Source organism: Miniopterus natalensis, chromosome 1 (assembly GCF_054644295.1).
Source record: "Miniopterus natalensis isolate mMinNat1 chromosome 1, mMinNat1.hap1, whole genome shotgun sequence".
NCBI lineage: Eukaryota > Metazoa > Chordata > Mammalia > Chiroptera > Miniopteridae > Miniopterus > Miniopterus natalensis.
The window spans coordinates 2,480,603-2,494,312 of record NC_142081.1 but is presented as its reverse complement, the minus strand read 5'-3'; the positions used below and the strand labels follow the sequence as shown (position 1 = coordinate 2,494,312).

At 53.6% G+C, this 13,710-nt stretch overlaps 1 protein-coding gene across 1 annotated transcript in view; it reads right to left on the bottom strand.

The window, feature by feature from the left end:
- CDC42BPB (CDC42 binding protein kinase beta) overlaps positions 1–13,710 on the bottom strand; it is a 79,706-nt gene that overhangs the window by 23,890 nt on the left and 42,106 nt on the right. The window contains exons 4-12 of the mRNA XM_087818038.1: positions 13,475–13,570; positions 10,039–10,187; positions 8,891–8,984; positions 6,908–7,108; positions 4,757–5,005; positions 3,050–3,129; positions 1,676–1,842; positions 1,479–1,598; positions 512–645 (exon numbers count right to left, since the gene is read on the bottom strand). Of these exons, the coding sequence (XP_087674164.1) occupies positions 512–645; positions 1,479–1,598; positions 1,676–1,842; positions 3,050–3,129; positions 4,757–5,005; positions 6,908–7,108; positions 8,891–8,984; positions 10,039–10,187; positions 13,475–13,570 (1,290 nt within the window). The remainder of the gene's footprint in view (positions 1–511; positions 646–1,478; positions 1,599–1,675; positions 1,843–3,049; positions 3,130–4,756; positions 5,006–6,907; positions 7,109–8,890; positions 8,985–10,038; positions 10,188–13,474; positions 13,571–13,710) is intronic.

Here is a 13,710-nt window from a genome sequence, read left to right as displayed (position 1 = left end):
GTGTTTAAATGAACATTTTTATAGAAAACTCAACCCTGAGCGCACATGCAATCCTCTGCATGTAGTTTGACATCTACTGAAAAATCAAACTGATAAAGGAATTTGGGGTAAGTACCCAAATTTTAACATGGTCTCTTCTGCAGGGCCTTGCTGTAGCTAAGTGTCACCTCTGGAAGGGGAGTGGCTGCCAGGGGGCGGCTGCCAAGGGGCGGCCTGGACCAGCGGGAAGGCGCACAGCAGCGAGGTCAGTACCCGTGGACCCCGAGATGCGGGAAACCCTCACATCCTGAGCTGCCACGTCCCCGCTGCCACACGAGGCCGCGGGGTGGTGGTGGGGTGGGGGGCACTGAGGATGCAGACTGAAGCATGCTGGCCGCTGGGGGCTGACGTCACAGGTGCAGCAGGACCCTGCAAACAGGGCTGCTCCTGTGAGCTGCGGCCACGCAGCCAGCACACAGACCAGGCCTCTGCACAAACCCAACCTCCTCTCTGCTGGGAGGCCACACCTCACCTTGTGGAAGTCCTCCTTCTCCTGCCGCACCACGCGGAACTGCTTCTCCAGGCCTCGCAGCCGAAGCGCAGAGCCCTCCTGCTCCGAGCGGGGTGTTACAGCGTCCTCCAGGTGTCGCTCTAGTCGGTTTAAATCTGAGCAAAGGAGAAAACAAACTGTGTTCCCTCACAGGCAACACTTTGTTCCCTGACTTCCGATCGTGAACACAAATGACTCTTACCACTCTCTCTCGCAGACGCTTCTGACTTTCCCACACACACAGCAGTGTCCGGAGGCCACATGCCTCCAGGACAGACTCATAAGACTCAGTCTGACTGTGTGACTGTGCCCTCGGGCAGCGCACACCTCCTGCCTTATCCTTGCTGACCTGGCAGCTGGCACAGTGAAACCAAAGAGGCAACAGGTTTTATTGAAAACAGACTCTACAGAGCCTTTTCTGGGTCAGGACTGCAGGTTCCAGGTAGAAATGGGGAGAAGCTGATGGCCTCGGGGCTGCCTGGAGACCAGTCAGTGGCAGTGCCAACCCGTGTCAGGTCAGGGGTTAAGACATAAAAGTGACTTGAGTCTTCAGAAAACTGATAACCTAGGCACTACAAAGACAGTTGGGGAAGTAGACCCAGCACCTAAACCACGGAAAAGCTGGCGTCACTGCTGAAGCTTGAGAAAGGAGTCACAGCGCAGTTCTGTCTCAGCTACAGAGAGCAGAGCCAGGACCGAGAGGCAACATGTTACAAGTCTATGGATGAAACATTCGGCGCTGATTCTAGTGAGAACTATAAAATTATATTAGCACTAAGCATCTGGGGAAAGGGTTTCAAATACACTGACAAAGCACCGGAGCTCCACCAGGTTTGCTGGAACTGGAGCTTTCTCCTGCTTCTGCACCTCATGGAAAGGACTGACATTTTCTCTGCAGAGACGGATGCCCTCTGCGAGCAGAGACTGTGCAGTGGCCTCGAGCATGTACCTGCTATCTTACTCTTCAGGCGCTCGATCTCCTCGTTCAGCCTTTTGATCTCTTTATCTCTGACGGAGCTGCCCAGGGCCCGTGCTGAGCCGTGCAGGGACTGGACGGTCTGGGTGGACTCTGGGGGTGGGAGACGGACATGAGTGCAGGCCCTGGCGGCGCAAGCACCCCGAGGCTGTAGGGGTCATGCCACTCACCCTGCAGCTTCCTGCTGAGCTCCAGCTTCTCCTGCTCCAGCCTCCGGATCCTCCTCTCATAGGCTTCGGCCTGCAGGCTGCTCTCCAGGTCCCGCCGCACACCCTCGTCCTTGGTCAGTGTGCTGGGCTGCATGATGCTCTTCAGAGAGCCCCGGTCGGAAAAACAGCTGCGAACGAGAGCAGGGTTTCTCATCTACCGAGCAGTTACACTGACTTCATTAGCATTTAAAGACTTCCTGGGGTGAAAGAGAAGTCTCCTTAAATTGGCAAACAAAAATACCTGTGAAAAGACTTTATTGTTTATGGGGCCAGAATTAGACAAGAGTCTTCCTTTCTGCAGTAACTGGGTGACAACAAGGACACACCTCAGAGCTAGTCACAGAGACCTCTCTGCAAATCAGGGGAAATGCAATTTCTACATCACAGCTCACACCAAACGAGACCAAAAAGAAGGTGCCCTGTGTGCGGAGCCCAGCCTGCAAGGCCTCGCCGGACTGTGCAGAGGAGTCGCTGGACGGGGCTGGAGGACAGCGACGCAGCCAGAGCAGCACGAGCTGCTTCCTGGTTCTGTCACTAACTAGGGACATCCCTTCAGCCCCCTGGGGCTCTTCTTCTCTGTGACCTGAGAGTTCCTTCCACTCCAGTCTCACCAGCATCCCAAAGCCAGTCACCGTCATCCAGCCAAAACAGGCCTGCTGGACCTGTAGCAGGACCACGGCACAGATGGAGGCAGGAGGCGCTCTCACCCAGAGCTCCCTTCTTGGGCTGTTTCACACTGTTTAGCTCCTGCTTTTAGTGTGACAGTAAGGCAGGTAAAGATTTGGGTCCCCCATTGAGTGCAGGATACTGGCACATGGGTGTGTTGACAGAAGGCCCTTGGCAGGGTTTCTCAAAGGTGGCCCAGGGCTCACACTCTCAGGTCTGCAGGGAGTGCGCTCCAGCCCTAACAGAAGCTGGAGCTGCAGCTACAATCCCTGAAAGGCCACGGAGCACTGTAACAACAGAGAGCTCTCAGTTGAGCGTGAGGCTGTGGCCACGAGGCACCATCAGAACAAACAGTGCCAGTGCGGTGCCCTCCAGGTTAGGGTCACAATCAATGGCCCCCACGAGCGGATGGTTTTACATTGCTAAAGGGGTGTTGAAAAGACAAAGAACAACATGCAGCAGAGACCACAAAGCCTACGTTATCTCCCATCAGGCTCTTTGGGAAAGTCTGTGACCTGCCCTGTTACCTTGTACATTTTTAAAGGACAGAGTCACCCATAGCTCCCCTAAGTGCAGCCACCCAGAGCTCTGATGCCCACTGCAGAAAGGAGCCCACACTCCAGTTCCTCCCAGGAAGCCTCTGCCTGGGGAACGGCAGAGCCAACGTACCTTTCCGTGGTGAACGTGAACCCGATGAAGGGCAAGTGCAGCCCAGAGAAGCCCGTGTGAGAACCAGGAGGTGACATCTCCTGCACAAGAGCACACATGACACAGTGAGAACCTGTGCTGACACAGGAGAGGAGAGAAGAAGGCAACGGTAAAGTGAGGGTGCATGGGGAGGACCGTGGGGCTGCTACAGTATTGACTCCTGGTGTCCCCCCCAAGGAGCTAGGCACTGGCAGGGACACTCATTCCTGGATCTGTGTGATGTCCAACCCAGCTAAGAGGGTAAACACACTGCTTGTGATGGTGATAATGCCACAAGCCAAACTCGGAGCAGGCCAGTAACTTCCCCTTTTTATTTTTATGTATTTATTTATTAAATACATCTTTATTGATTTCAGAGAGAGGAAGGGAGAGGGGGAGAGAGAGAGAGAGAAACATCCATGATGAGAGTCATTGATCGGCCGCTTCCTGCACGCCCCTGATTGGGGATGGAGCCCGCAACCCGGGCATGTGCCCTGATCGGGAAATCAAACCCCGATCGCCTGGATCCTAGGTCGACGCTCAACCGCTGAGCCACGCCCGGCCGGGCTAACTTTCCCTTTTTAAAGCCATGGCATCCATGTGGCCTGAAACTGAGGCCGGAGGCAAAGCGGAGTCTGGGGCCCAAGGGCAGACTACTATAGACAAGTACTAGTTACAACTCAACTTTTCAGCCTGATAATCCTAATAAAACCAAAGTGGTGATTTATCTGGGAAACTGAAGTGTGGAGACAGTTTCTCCGGAACCCAGGGAAACCCTCTCAGCCATGGGGTGCTTTTCTCTGTCTTCTCTCCATGTGGCCTGAAGTTTTGTTCTTATTCTAGTAAGTTAAGGAGCAACTTCTCCCTTTCCTTGGTTAAACTTCAGCTACTCTGTCCCCAAACCAGGACACACATATGGACCAAAGAGTAAAGAGGCTGCATTTAACAAGACCAAAATAGCTGTACAACATGTGAGCAGAAGTCAGGCCTGTCAGACCTGCTCAGACTCCAGGTGGGTCCCAGGGCCAGGACCCAACTTGGAGAACCTGCTCGTCGCCCTGAACTCCTGCTACATGAAAACAGATGCTCGCATGCACAAGGACAGTGGAGGAACAGGAACCGAGAGGCCTTAAGCCTAGAAGAGGTGCCAGCCTGCGGGGATGCTCTAATACGGTAACCTAGGTGACATTGCTTTGAAAAGGTGCAAAGCACCATAAAAACAAAAGCAAAAGTATTTCTGATAAATTCTAAGGCAAAACAGCTATTTAACTCACCATCACTCAAATCGTAATCCATTATTTTAAAAAGGGACATTAATGCCCAGCCCAGGCGTGGCTCAGTGGTTGAGCATTGACCTAAGGTCCAGGAGATCACGGTTCGATTTCCGGTCAGGACACATGGCCAGTTTGGGGCTTAATCCCCAGTAGGGGGCGTGCAGGAGGCAGCCCATCAACGACTCTCATCATTGATGTTTCTCTCTCTCTTCCTCTCCTTTCCTCTGTGTGAAATCAATAAAGACGTATTTTAAAAATAAATAAGAGACATTAAGGCCCAAGCTAAAAGGAGATTCTCTTGAGACAACTGCTTAACTTTTCACAAGCCAGTGCAGTTGCAAGATTCCCATGTGGACATGCAGCACCGTGAGCCCCTGCCCTGCACGCGCCGGCGCGGTGCAAAGGCCACACTTACGATGTTCCTCAGAACATCGTCGTCCACGTCGAAGTTGGATGTGTCCGAAGGGCTGCTAACGTCGGGAATATAAGGTGCCTCCAGGTTCCGTATATTTTCCCAATTTAATCCTTGAAAAAACGGGTGCTTTTTGAAGTCCTCAATGCCGTTCTGGCCAAGCCGGCGCTCCCTGCTGCAGATCAGCCTCTGCATGAGGTCCTTCGCCTCTTCAGACACATCTGTGACATGGGACGGGAACTGAAACCGCTCCTGGGGAGGGGCAATCGTGGACACGTGATGAAGGCGTTCAGGGAAGTGCGTACAGACACTGCAGGAGGCGGAGCAGGACCAGCCGCAGGGCAGCAGGCAGCCTATGCTAGGAACTCACGAACCAACACTAACAAAGATGAGCTCCAGAGGCACACGGGAGCTCATCAGCCTTGCTGGTTGTATGTGGCAGATGGTCAGCACCCTGCCTGTAACTAAGACAATGTAAATGTAAATATTCACCTATCAAGGGGCAAAGAATGCTGACAACACGTGTGGGTGGGGAGAGAGACCAGCCTGGCTTGTCAGAAGGAACTGTGTCAGCCGCTATGGAAATTCCACCTCTCGAGGTGGCCTGAGTGCTGAGCTACCACCACCATCTCAGCTTCACCACTGTGACCCATGAAAACGGACAACAGCACCAGTCCCCAGCTGTTGTAAAGACTAATATACAAAGGACAAAGAGCTGGGACCAGGGACCAAGGACCAGGACCCCAGGTGCCGGCCCCAGTACTGCTGGTACCTACTAACTGCCTTTACTACTGAGAAATGGTACCACCTACTGTGTGCACTCTGCATCGTCTGAAGTTTTTTGTTGGTTTTAAAAATTTTTTTAAAAATATATATACCTTTACTGATTTCAGAGAGAGGAACAGAGAGGGAGAGAGATAGACAGAAACATCAATGATGAGGGTCGTCATTGATCGGCTGCCTCCTGCATGCCGACTGGGGATCGAGCCCACAACCTGGGCATGTGCCCTGACCAGGAACTGAATCACGATCTCCTGGATCCTAGGTCGATGCTCAACCACTGAGTCATGCCCGGCCAGGCTGAAGTTGTTATAGTAAGTATACAATAATTTATAAATAAAAAGATGTATTTCTACTTTGGAAAAAGTGTTTGTTAAAAGTACAACTTGCTTTATGTCATTAGAAAACCACTCCCCACATTAGTGTTAATCTGCTCCTTTCAGGGGCAGGGCTGGAACACAGCAGCACATGGAACCATTTCTGGAGCGTGTCTACGTGAGCGAGAGTGTATGTGTATGTGAGAGAGTGTGAGCATGGGAGCACAAGAGCAGGTAGGGTAGAGGGTGAAATTGGCATTAGAAAGAAATGTTTGAAAAAGTATGAAGGGAAAAACGACATCAGGAGGAAAAGGGAATGATGCAGAACATGCGAAGGAAGGCAAGCGAGGTCACAGCTGGGAAAGGCCAGGGAACATAAGAGGGAGAGAATGGGATCAAGAAGGGACTAAAGACACCCCTACGGCCTGGCCAGTGTGGCTCAGTGGTTAAGCATCGACCCATGAACCAGGAGGTCAGTTTGACTCCAGGTCACCGGCTCGATCCCCAGCAGGGGGCGTGCAGGAGGCAGCCGATCCATGACTCTCTCATCATGAATGGTTCTTTCTCCCTCTCCCTTCCTCTCCCTGAAATAAAAACATATTTTTTAAAATACCCCTACAATGAGACATGTGATGGTTTATGACCACTGATTTCTGGGAAACAGGCTCAGAATCAGATTGACTGATCTAAGTGATAAATCCAGACCCACAGGTCAAACTACCCCACGGTACTTCCCACCCACCGTCCCAAGGAGAAACAGACCCACACAGCCGCCTGGGTCCCGCATGGCACCGAGGCCCAATCCTCCTGCAGGGATGCTAACTCGGTATCATCACCCTCCTCCCTCCTCCCGCAAACGGGATCGTCCTTGAAGCCCCACCCACACCCAGTCAGGAGCCCAGGCCAAGTTCTCCCAGCCTCTCCGCTCCCCCACCGCCACCCCTGCTCTCCCCATGCTCTCTGCCCCAATGACCCGCCCAGCTTCCAGACTGAGCTCCCTCCCCGAGGCTGCCCCGGCTTGGAACTGGGACAAGGGAAAGTGGAAGCACAGCCTTACTTCATGGTTCATGATCTTCCCATAGGTCTCCACAAGCGACTCCGCATAGAACGGAGTTTCTCCATACAGCATCTCGTACATGCAGACGCCCAGCGACCACCAGTCGCACTCGGGGCCGTACTTGCCCATGCCATCCTCCATGGCCTGCAGAATCTCCGGCGAGATGTAGTCGGGTGTGCCCACAGCCACTGACGACTGGACCTGGAGGGGGAGGGCATGCTGAGGGAAACCTAGGACATCCCCAATGCCAAGTTCCTCACTCAGTCATGACTGAAAAGCCTCGTAATTCAAAATCCAAGCAAATGAATACTCCCTCGCCACTCAGTCCTGGGGTGCGAGCGTTAGAATGCATGGGACTCCTGCTTGCCAGTCTCTCAATGCCCAAACCACTGCAGACCCAGTGGCAGAGAAGTCCCAAGGGGGCGCCATATCCCACGTGCTCCACCCTACTGGGTGTGGTCCGGACCAGGTGTGTCCAGGCCAGCCCTTCTCAGGTTTCCATGTGCAGAGACCCCTGGCACTTGTGAAACAGAGGCTCTAGGTTGCAGCATCTCTAACGCTGCAGGGGGGTGTGTGGGAGGGCGCTAAGGCTGCCCACCCACAGCCTACCCTTCAGTCTCTCAACAGGAACGTGTCGAAGCAGGTCTAGCGTTCTCTGGGTGGTTAGACTTTCCCATCAGGGGACTGGCAGCTAAGGCCCCTGAACAGCAAGAACAGGTCCCGGCCACAAGCAGGGAGGGCCTGGGCATGGAGATGCCTCTGCGGGCAGCGAGAGCAACTGTCACCACAGGAAAGCAGGGCCTGCATGTCTCAGGAGGCCTGTCCAGGGAGGGAAGGGCCAAGCTGTCCCCTGGGTCACGTCTGAGAGCCCAGGGACAAAACAGTATTCGGAGCCAGTCAGCATGAACCAGTAGGGAGCTCTGGCTCTGTTACGTGCCAGGGCCACCCCTCCACCTGGTGGCTGCAGGAGCTCCAGTGGGCAGCGGGAAGACTGAGTGCTGGAAAGACTGGGTGCCAGGTGGTAATTGGGTGCACGTCCACACCTTCCAGGAGCACAGTGTAGGGAGGAGAGGTAATCCCCACTCCCATGGACTACTGCCCTCTGGAGAAGTAGACACCATGCCCATGCTAGGTGTAGACTCCCAGACATCTAAGAGCAACACTATGACAGTGGCCACAGGAAGGAGTGCAGACAGTCCTCAGGGCCCTGAGGCAGCTCACTGTGAGGGAGTCAGGGCATCTCCGACACTGGTCTGACCCAGCCCAAGCCCAGGGTCTGGCGATGGCCAGTCAGGGCACCTCCTGATCTGCAGTGGGGGTTAGCTGGCCCTTGGACCACTGGCATGAGGACCCTGTTTCTAGATCTACAACACCCACAGAGAGAACATCTGATTGGCAGGAAGTTCTCTCTCCCAAGAGAGAATGAGGCTGTCCCACTACCATCCTGTCCACCCCAGCAGCCCAGACAGCATGTTAAGAGTGACATAAGAGCTGCCTGTTGGTGCAGGAGGGCTGGCCTGCTCTCCACTGCCTGGGACCCAAGTAAACCCCACAACCCCTACTTCAAAAAGTACACGTGTAACTTTGGTAAATATAAAGCACCATGAAGATGTTTTAAATGTAAAACGAAAATTTCAACTGTCTCCTAAACGGATTTGTCTTAATTCACATTAATCAACTTGGTTCCTTAATTGTACCTCAAACTGAAATTTTAAGACCTTTCTAATTGCAAGTAAAACCCAAAACCAAATAGAAAATCTCCATTAAAAATACCTTAAGTTCCACCCTGGCCGGATGGCTCAGTTATTGGAGCATTGTCCGGTACACCAAAAGGTTGCAGGCTCCATCCCTGGGTGGGGCGCATGGAGGCAACTGATCAATGTTTCTCTCTCACATCGTCTCTCTCTCTTCCCCTTCCTCTCTCTCTAAAAAGTCAATGAACATATCATCAGATGAAGATTAAAAAAAAAAAAAAATACCTACAGTCCCATCGTCATTCATCTTCAAACATGATCCAAAGTCGGCCAGACGAATGTGACCATTCACATCCAAAAGGACATTGTCGGGTTTGATGTCTCTGTTAGTAAGACAAATACATAAATTAACCATTTGCATGCAACACACTCGGTAGGTCAGAGCCTCGCTAGTGGGTGAGCTGGAACAGCAGACAGCTCTCTCCCGCCTCAACTGGGTAGGTGCCACGAAGAAATAGGAAAGACAGAAACGAGGTGAGGGGTAGTGTGTGGCACATGGAGGGGGTCAGGTGGAGACGCGGGCAACACAAGTGCAGGTTAACAAACCCCCAAGAACCGCAAATGTACTTTACAGATACAGGTGGGGAGAAGTGAGCTATCTGCCCAGGTACAGAGGAGCCCGTGTGCCTCCCTAACCAGCACTCACTCTCACCTGCTGTTCATGTACCTGTGAACACAGCAGGAGGGGGTGGCGGGGCAGACTCTGAGCACCTGCCCTCCCTTCCTGGCAGAATAAGCTGTTATGACCAGCGTGAGCAGGGAGCACAAGCTTTAAAACCAAAGGAGGGTGTGCACCACAAGGAGCACAATTATGTCCCAGCAGCACAACTCCTAAGAGCTAGATGTGGGCTGAGTGCCGTCATGCAGCAGAATGGACAGTGTGCTGGGCTGTCCTCATGTGATAGGGACAAAAAGAGCCAACTACTCCATCCCAAACAAGCGGGAGCCAAAGAACATTCCACCAAAAAAGATCCACAAAGCACAAAAGCCTCTAACTCGGCACTCCAAACCTCTCAACTCCAGCATCCTTTTGTGAGTTTTGTGGGGTGCTCAAGGCCATGACCCTATGGGGTCGGCGTGAAACAGAAAAGCGGAGCTGAGGAGGAGACACAGATGGGGGGGGGCGGGGGAGATGAGCTGGCGTCAGCTGAGTATCAGGTTCAGTGGCCTCCTGAAAGCTCTCAGCTCTCAGTGGGGCTGGAACCTCCCGGGGCCAGGTGCTGTGGAGCAAAGACCGCCCCGGGGTAAGGGGCCCTGCGCTGGTGAGATCAACGAGGGCACCATGCGCGTGACTTCTCTGGACAGCCTGGAACGGAGTCGAGGCCTCAGGGACTCCGGAGGGGGTATGTGGTTCCGTGGAGTACGGAAGCTGGTTACCTGTGCACGTAGTGAAGCTGATGGATGGAATCAATGGCCAGCACCATCTCGCCGATGTAGAATCTCGCCATGTCCTCTGGAAGCTTGTCTTCAAACTTGCTGAGCAGGGTCAGTAAGTCACCACCCACGTAGTAATCCATGACCAAGTACTGCAGATCCGGAGGAGAAGAACAGAGCACAGCGTTTACTCAGCACTACATCTGACAAGCAAGGGCCAAACTTCAGCCTCAGAAGCCCCAGGATCCTTGAGTCTGGATAGATGGAATCCAGGATCTGCCCTCAGCAGACGCACCCACGTGTCACAATCCTGCTGTAGCCATTAAGCCATGCACCTGGCAGAGAACAAGCTCCCACAAACGACACATTTAGCCAATGGGAGATGACTGGAGGGTGTGATGAGGAAGCGGCACTCTAAATGCTAGTGACCCAACATGGAAGCACCACGAACGGCCCATCTAGTTCTACAGGGCTTAGAAACAACCCCCAGGCCCTCCTGGCAAGGAGGAAGACATGAAGCCAGAGCAGAAATGAGGAAACGAGGCCATTACCCAGCTGGGAGCGCAGAGGGAGGGCCCACATAGCAACTCTAGACACACCACCCAACCATGACACTGCAGTGCCCCCAAGGGAGAGCCACATGAGGGCACGTCTCAGCAGGAAGAACACCTGCGCTTAGGTCCCTGCCCTCGCACAGGTGTTCTACCGAACACCCCCTGTCCGGCCTCCGAGCTCAGCCCCAATGCAGTTTAAGGGCTGAAGCCTATCAGTCGTCTTGTCCCCCCAACCTCCCAGCACAACTCCTGCTACAAAGATAACTCGGGAAGGACCTTCACTCGCCGGTTCTCTCAGTAATGAACCTGTTGGCACCTCTCCTGACGACGGGCCCCTCCCCGTGGAACTGACATCGAGCAGAGGGACACAGACCATAGCAAGCACGGAGATCAATCAGCAACTTCAGAGGTACAGGTGCCAGGAAGAAACGAAGCCCACGCGTGGCAGAGCATGGTGGGCAACGCTGCACACAGACATCGGGCAGACTGGAGGTCTGAGTGACAGGCAGAAGCCAGTGTGTTCCAGACAATGGGATGTGTGCACAGAGGCTGAGCAGAGGACGAATGTGGCTGCTGGAGAAATGGGGAATAGTGACTGTAGCTGGAGCACGATGAAGGAGGGAGGGTGAGGCCAGACCCCACAGCGATGGCGGGAACTGCAGTCTGATTTATGCTGAAACTTCCTCTGACTGCCCTGGGAAGAATGACCAGAGGAGGAGGGACAGAGCAGGGCTGGAGAGGAGATGGGAAGCCATGATGTGGCCCAGGCAGGAGGCGAGGGTGACGGCCCTGGGCACAGGTGGACAGAATGAAGACATGGGCAGACGCCTGGAGGAAGACCACAGCGCCTGCTGGTGGACACACATGGGGTGAGCGGCGAGCAAGTGCACGAACAGGCAGGGCCTCTGGCCCATAAAGAAAACAGCAGGAAGGGGTCAGGCACATGTCCAGCCAGGCCTCACGGTTTCCACGTCCACTTAGAAATCTAAAAGGAAGCCAGCAAACGCAGTACAGCCGTGCTCAATGTGGCCGATGGGCATCTGGAGTATAGGTTTATAAGAAAAGTGAACGGCAAGGGAGCACAGGCGGACATGCAGACACATTTTTTTAATAAGAACTAGACCAGTTATCTCCTCTGTCACGTAACGCAGGGTTCCAAGTGAAGTAGCATCCTTCCAGTTACTGGTGCAGTGCAGAGCTAGAAATCCATGATAGAAACCACAGGAACTAGCTGTGCAGGGTGGCCTGCGGGAGCCTAATGGCACAAGCCCTCCAGGGCGGCGTTCCCCTCAACTATCCTGCAGGGAGGCACCTGCTGCTTCTTAGAGGGGCAGGAACCAGCCTAAACACACCGCTGGTGGGCAGCAGGCGGAGCAGTCTAGCCTGGGCTGCCGATCGCTGTAGCAGCCCCTGTTCACATACTAGAAAAGTGCCAGAGCCCTCGCCTTCCTGCTCCATAATTTTCACTGTACTTCTAACTGGGCAACTCCAAAACCAAGAAGATGGCTTCCTGGCTGGAAATCCTGAGCGGCCCAACTAGAGTAAGTGGGTTATGCCTAACGTTTCAGAGGCCTATACCCTGTGCTAATTTCAGGAAAACTGTCAGGCAAAAAACTGTTGTTTTTCTCTAAGATCCGTGTTGCCTAGCACGCCTCAGAAACCTCATTCCGTTCATATCAAAACAGGATATGAACTGGAGACAGTGATGGGAGCAGCAATACCAGGCGAGGAAGTGAGGGTCCCGTGGTGACGGCCCTGGAGCGTCAGGACTGCGCTGTCGGCGGAGCCAGGGCACGGGTACCACCACCATCAGGCAGGCCGGGCCAGGTCCTGGCACAGTCCCTGACTCTGTGTAATACCCTCAGGCAGCTGACATGACATCTCTCCTTGCCCCAGACGCCCCACTAAAAAAGGGTGAAAATCGTGAATGCCTAATTTGCTGGGTCACGGAACAGGACCAAGAAAACCCACAGGCCAGTGCTCCACAAACACAAGCTGCCGCTCTGTCAAAACAGGAGAATTTTCAATTCTAAATAAAAAGTAAAATAAACCGTCTTACCTAATTGTGGGTGCTTGAATCTAAAGCGTATCTCTGACGTTTGAAAGATTATTTGACAATGAGTAACAGCCTACATTATGCCCCGTGTTGTCAGCAAACGAACGTATCTCTGAGAACACACAACCAGCTGTCACAGAGAGAACACAGCCCAGGTCTTCACCCTGAGGCTGCCCACAGTGACCAGTGAAGCCCTCGAGGCCACTAACAGCTGCGCACTGGCCAGAGGAGTGAGGCCGAGACCCATCCACTGGAGGGCCTGGTGTGAACTCTAGGCTGAGGCAAACCTGGGGAGCCAGCTCCAGCATTAAAGTGCAACAGAGTCGTGACTCACTCGGAGCCTGAGCCAAAGGACTGCTTTCCCTTTCGCCGCTTTACTAGGATCCATGCTCAGCTCTGCGCACTTGTGCGAGTCAATGCTGATTAGTCAACAGTGAAAGGGAGCCCCAGATCTAGTCAGCAGACTAAACAGAGGACAAGAACATGGAAACCAAGAGTCGCCCAAAGAGCTGTCAGGAGGTCGCCCAGAGGCCAGGGCGCTCCCTGGGGAGGACGAGACCCAGCTCGGAGGGCAAGCGCCCACTCAGGGCACAGGGCTGCAACATTCCAAGCCCTACAGCAGCTTCCCATCCTTATTCAAAACAGAAATGTTTAAACCCCCATTTATTTAAGTGTAATGAACCCGGAGAACAAAATAATCAGGCTACTTAGGAAAACAAGCGTAGAACATCACAGTGTATTTAAAAAACCCACCTGACGGTCACAACACAAATCAAACTCCAGTTTTATCTAGTTGGATATTTAAACACCTGTGAAGCAACCCACGTACCAGGTAGTTCTCGTCCTGGAAGGCGTAGTGCAAGGTGGTGATCCACTGGCAGTCCCCGTTCACCAGCACATCCCGCTCCTCCCGGAAACACGCGGTCTGCAAGGCGTGGGGGAAAGAGGTGAGTCCATCTGAACTACCCTGCAGGGCACAGTCCTGAACAGACGGGTACTCCAGGCTGCAGGCGCCCGGCCTCCCCCGTCACCTGGAACCAGACCCAGGCAGCTATGCCCACTCCT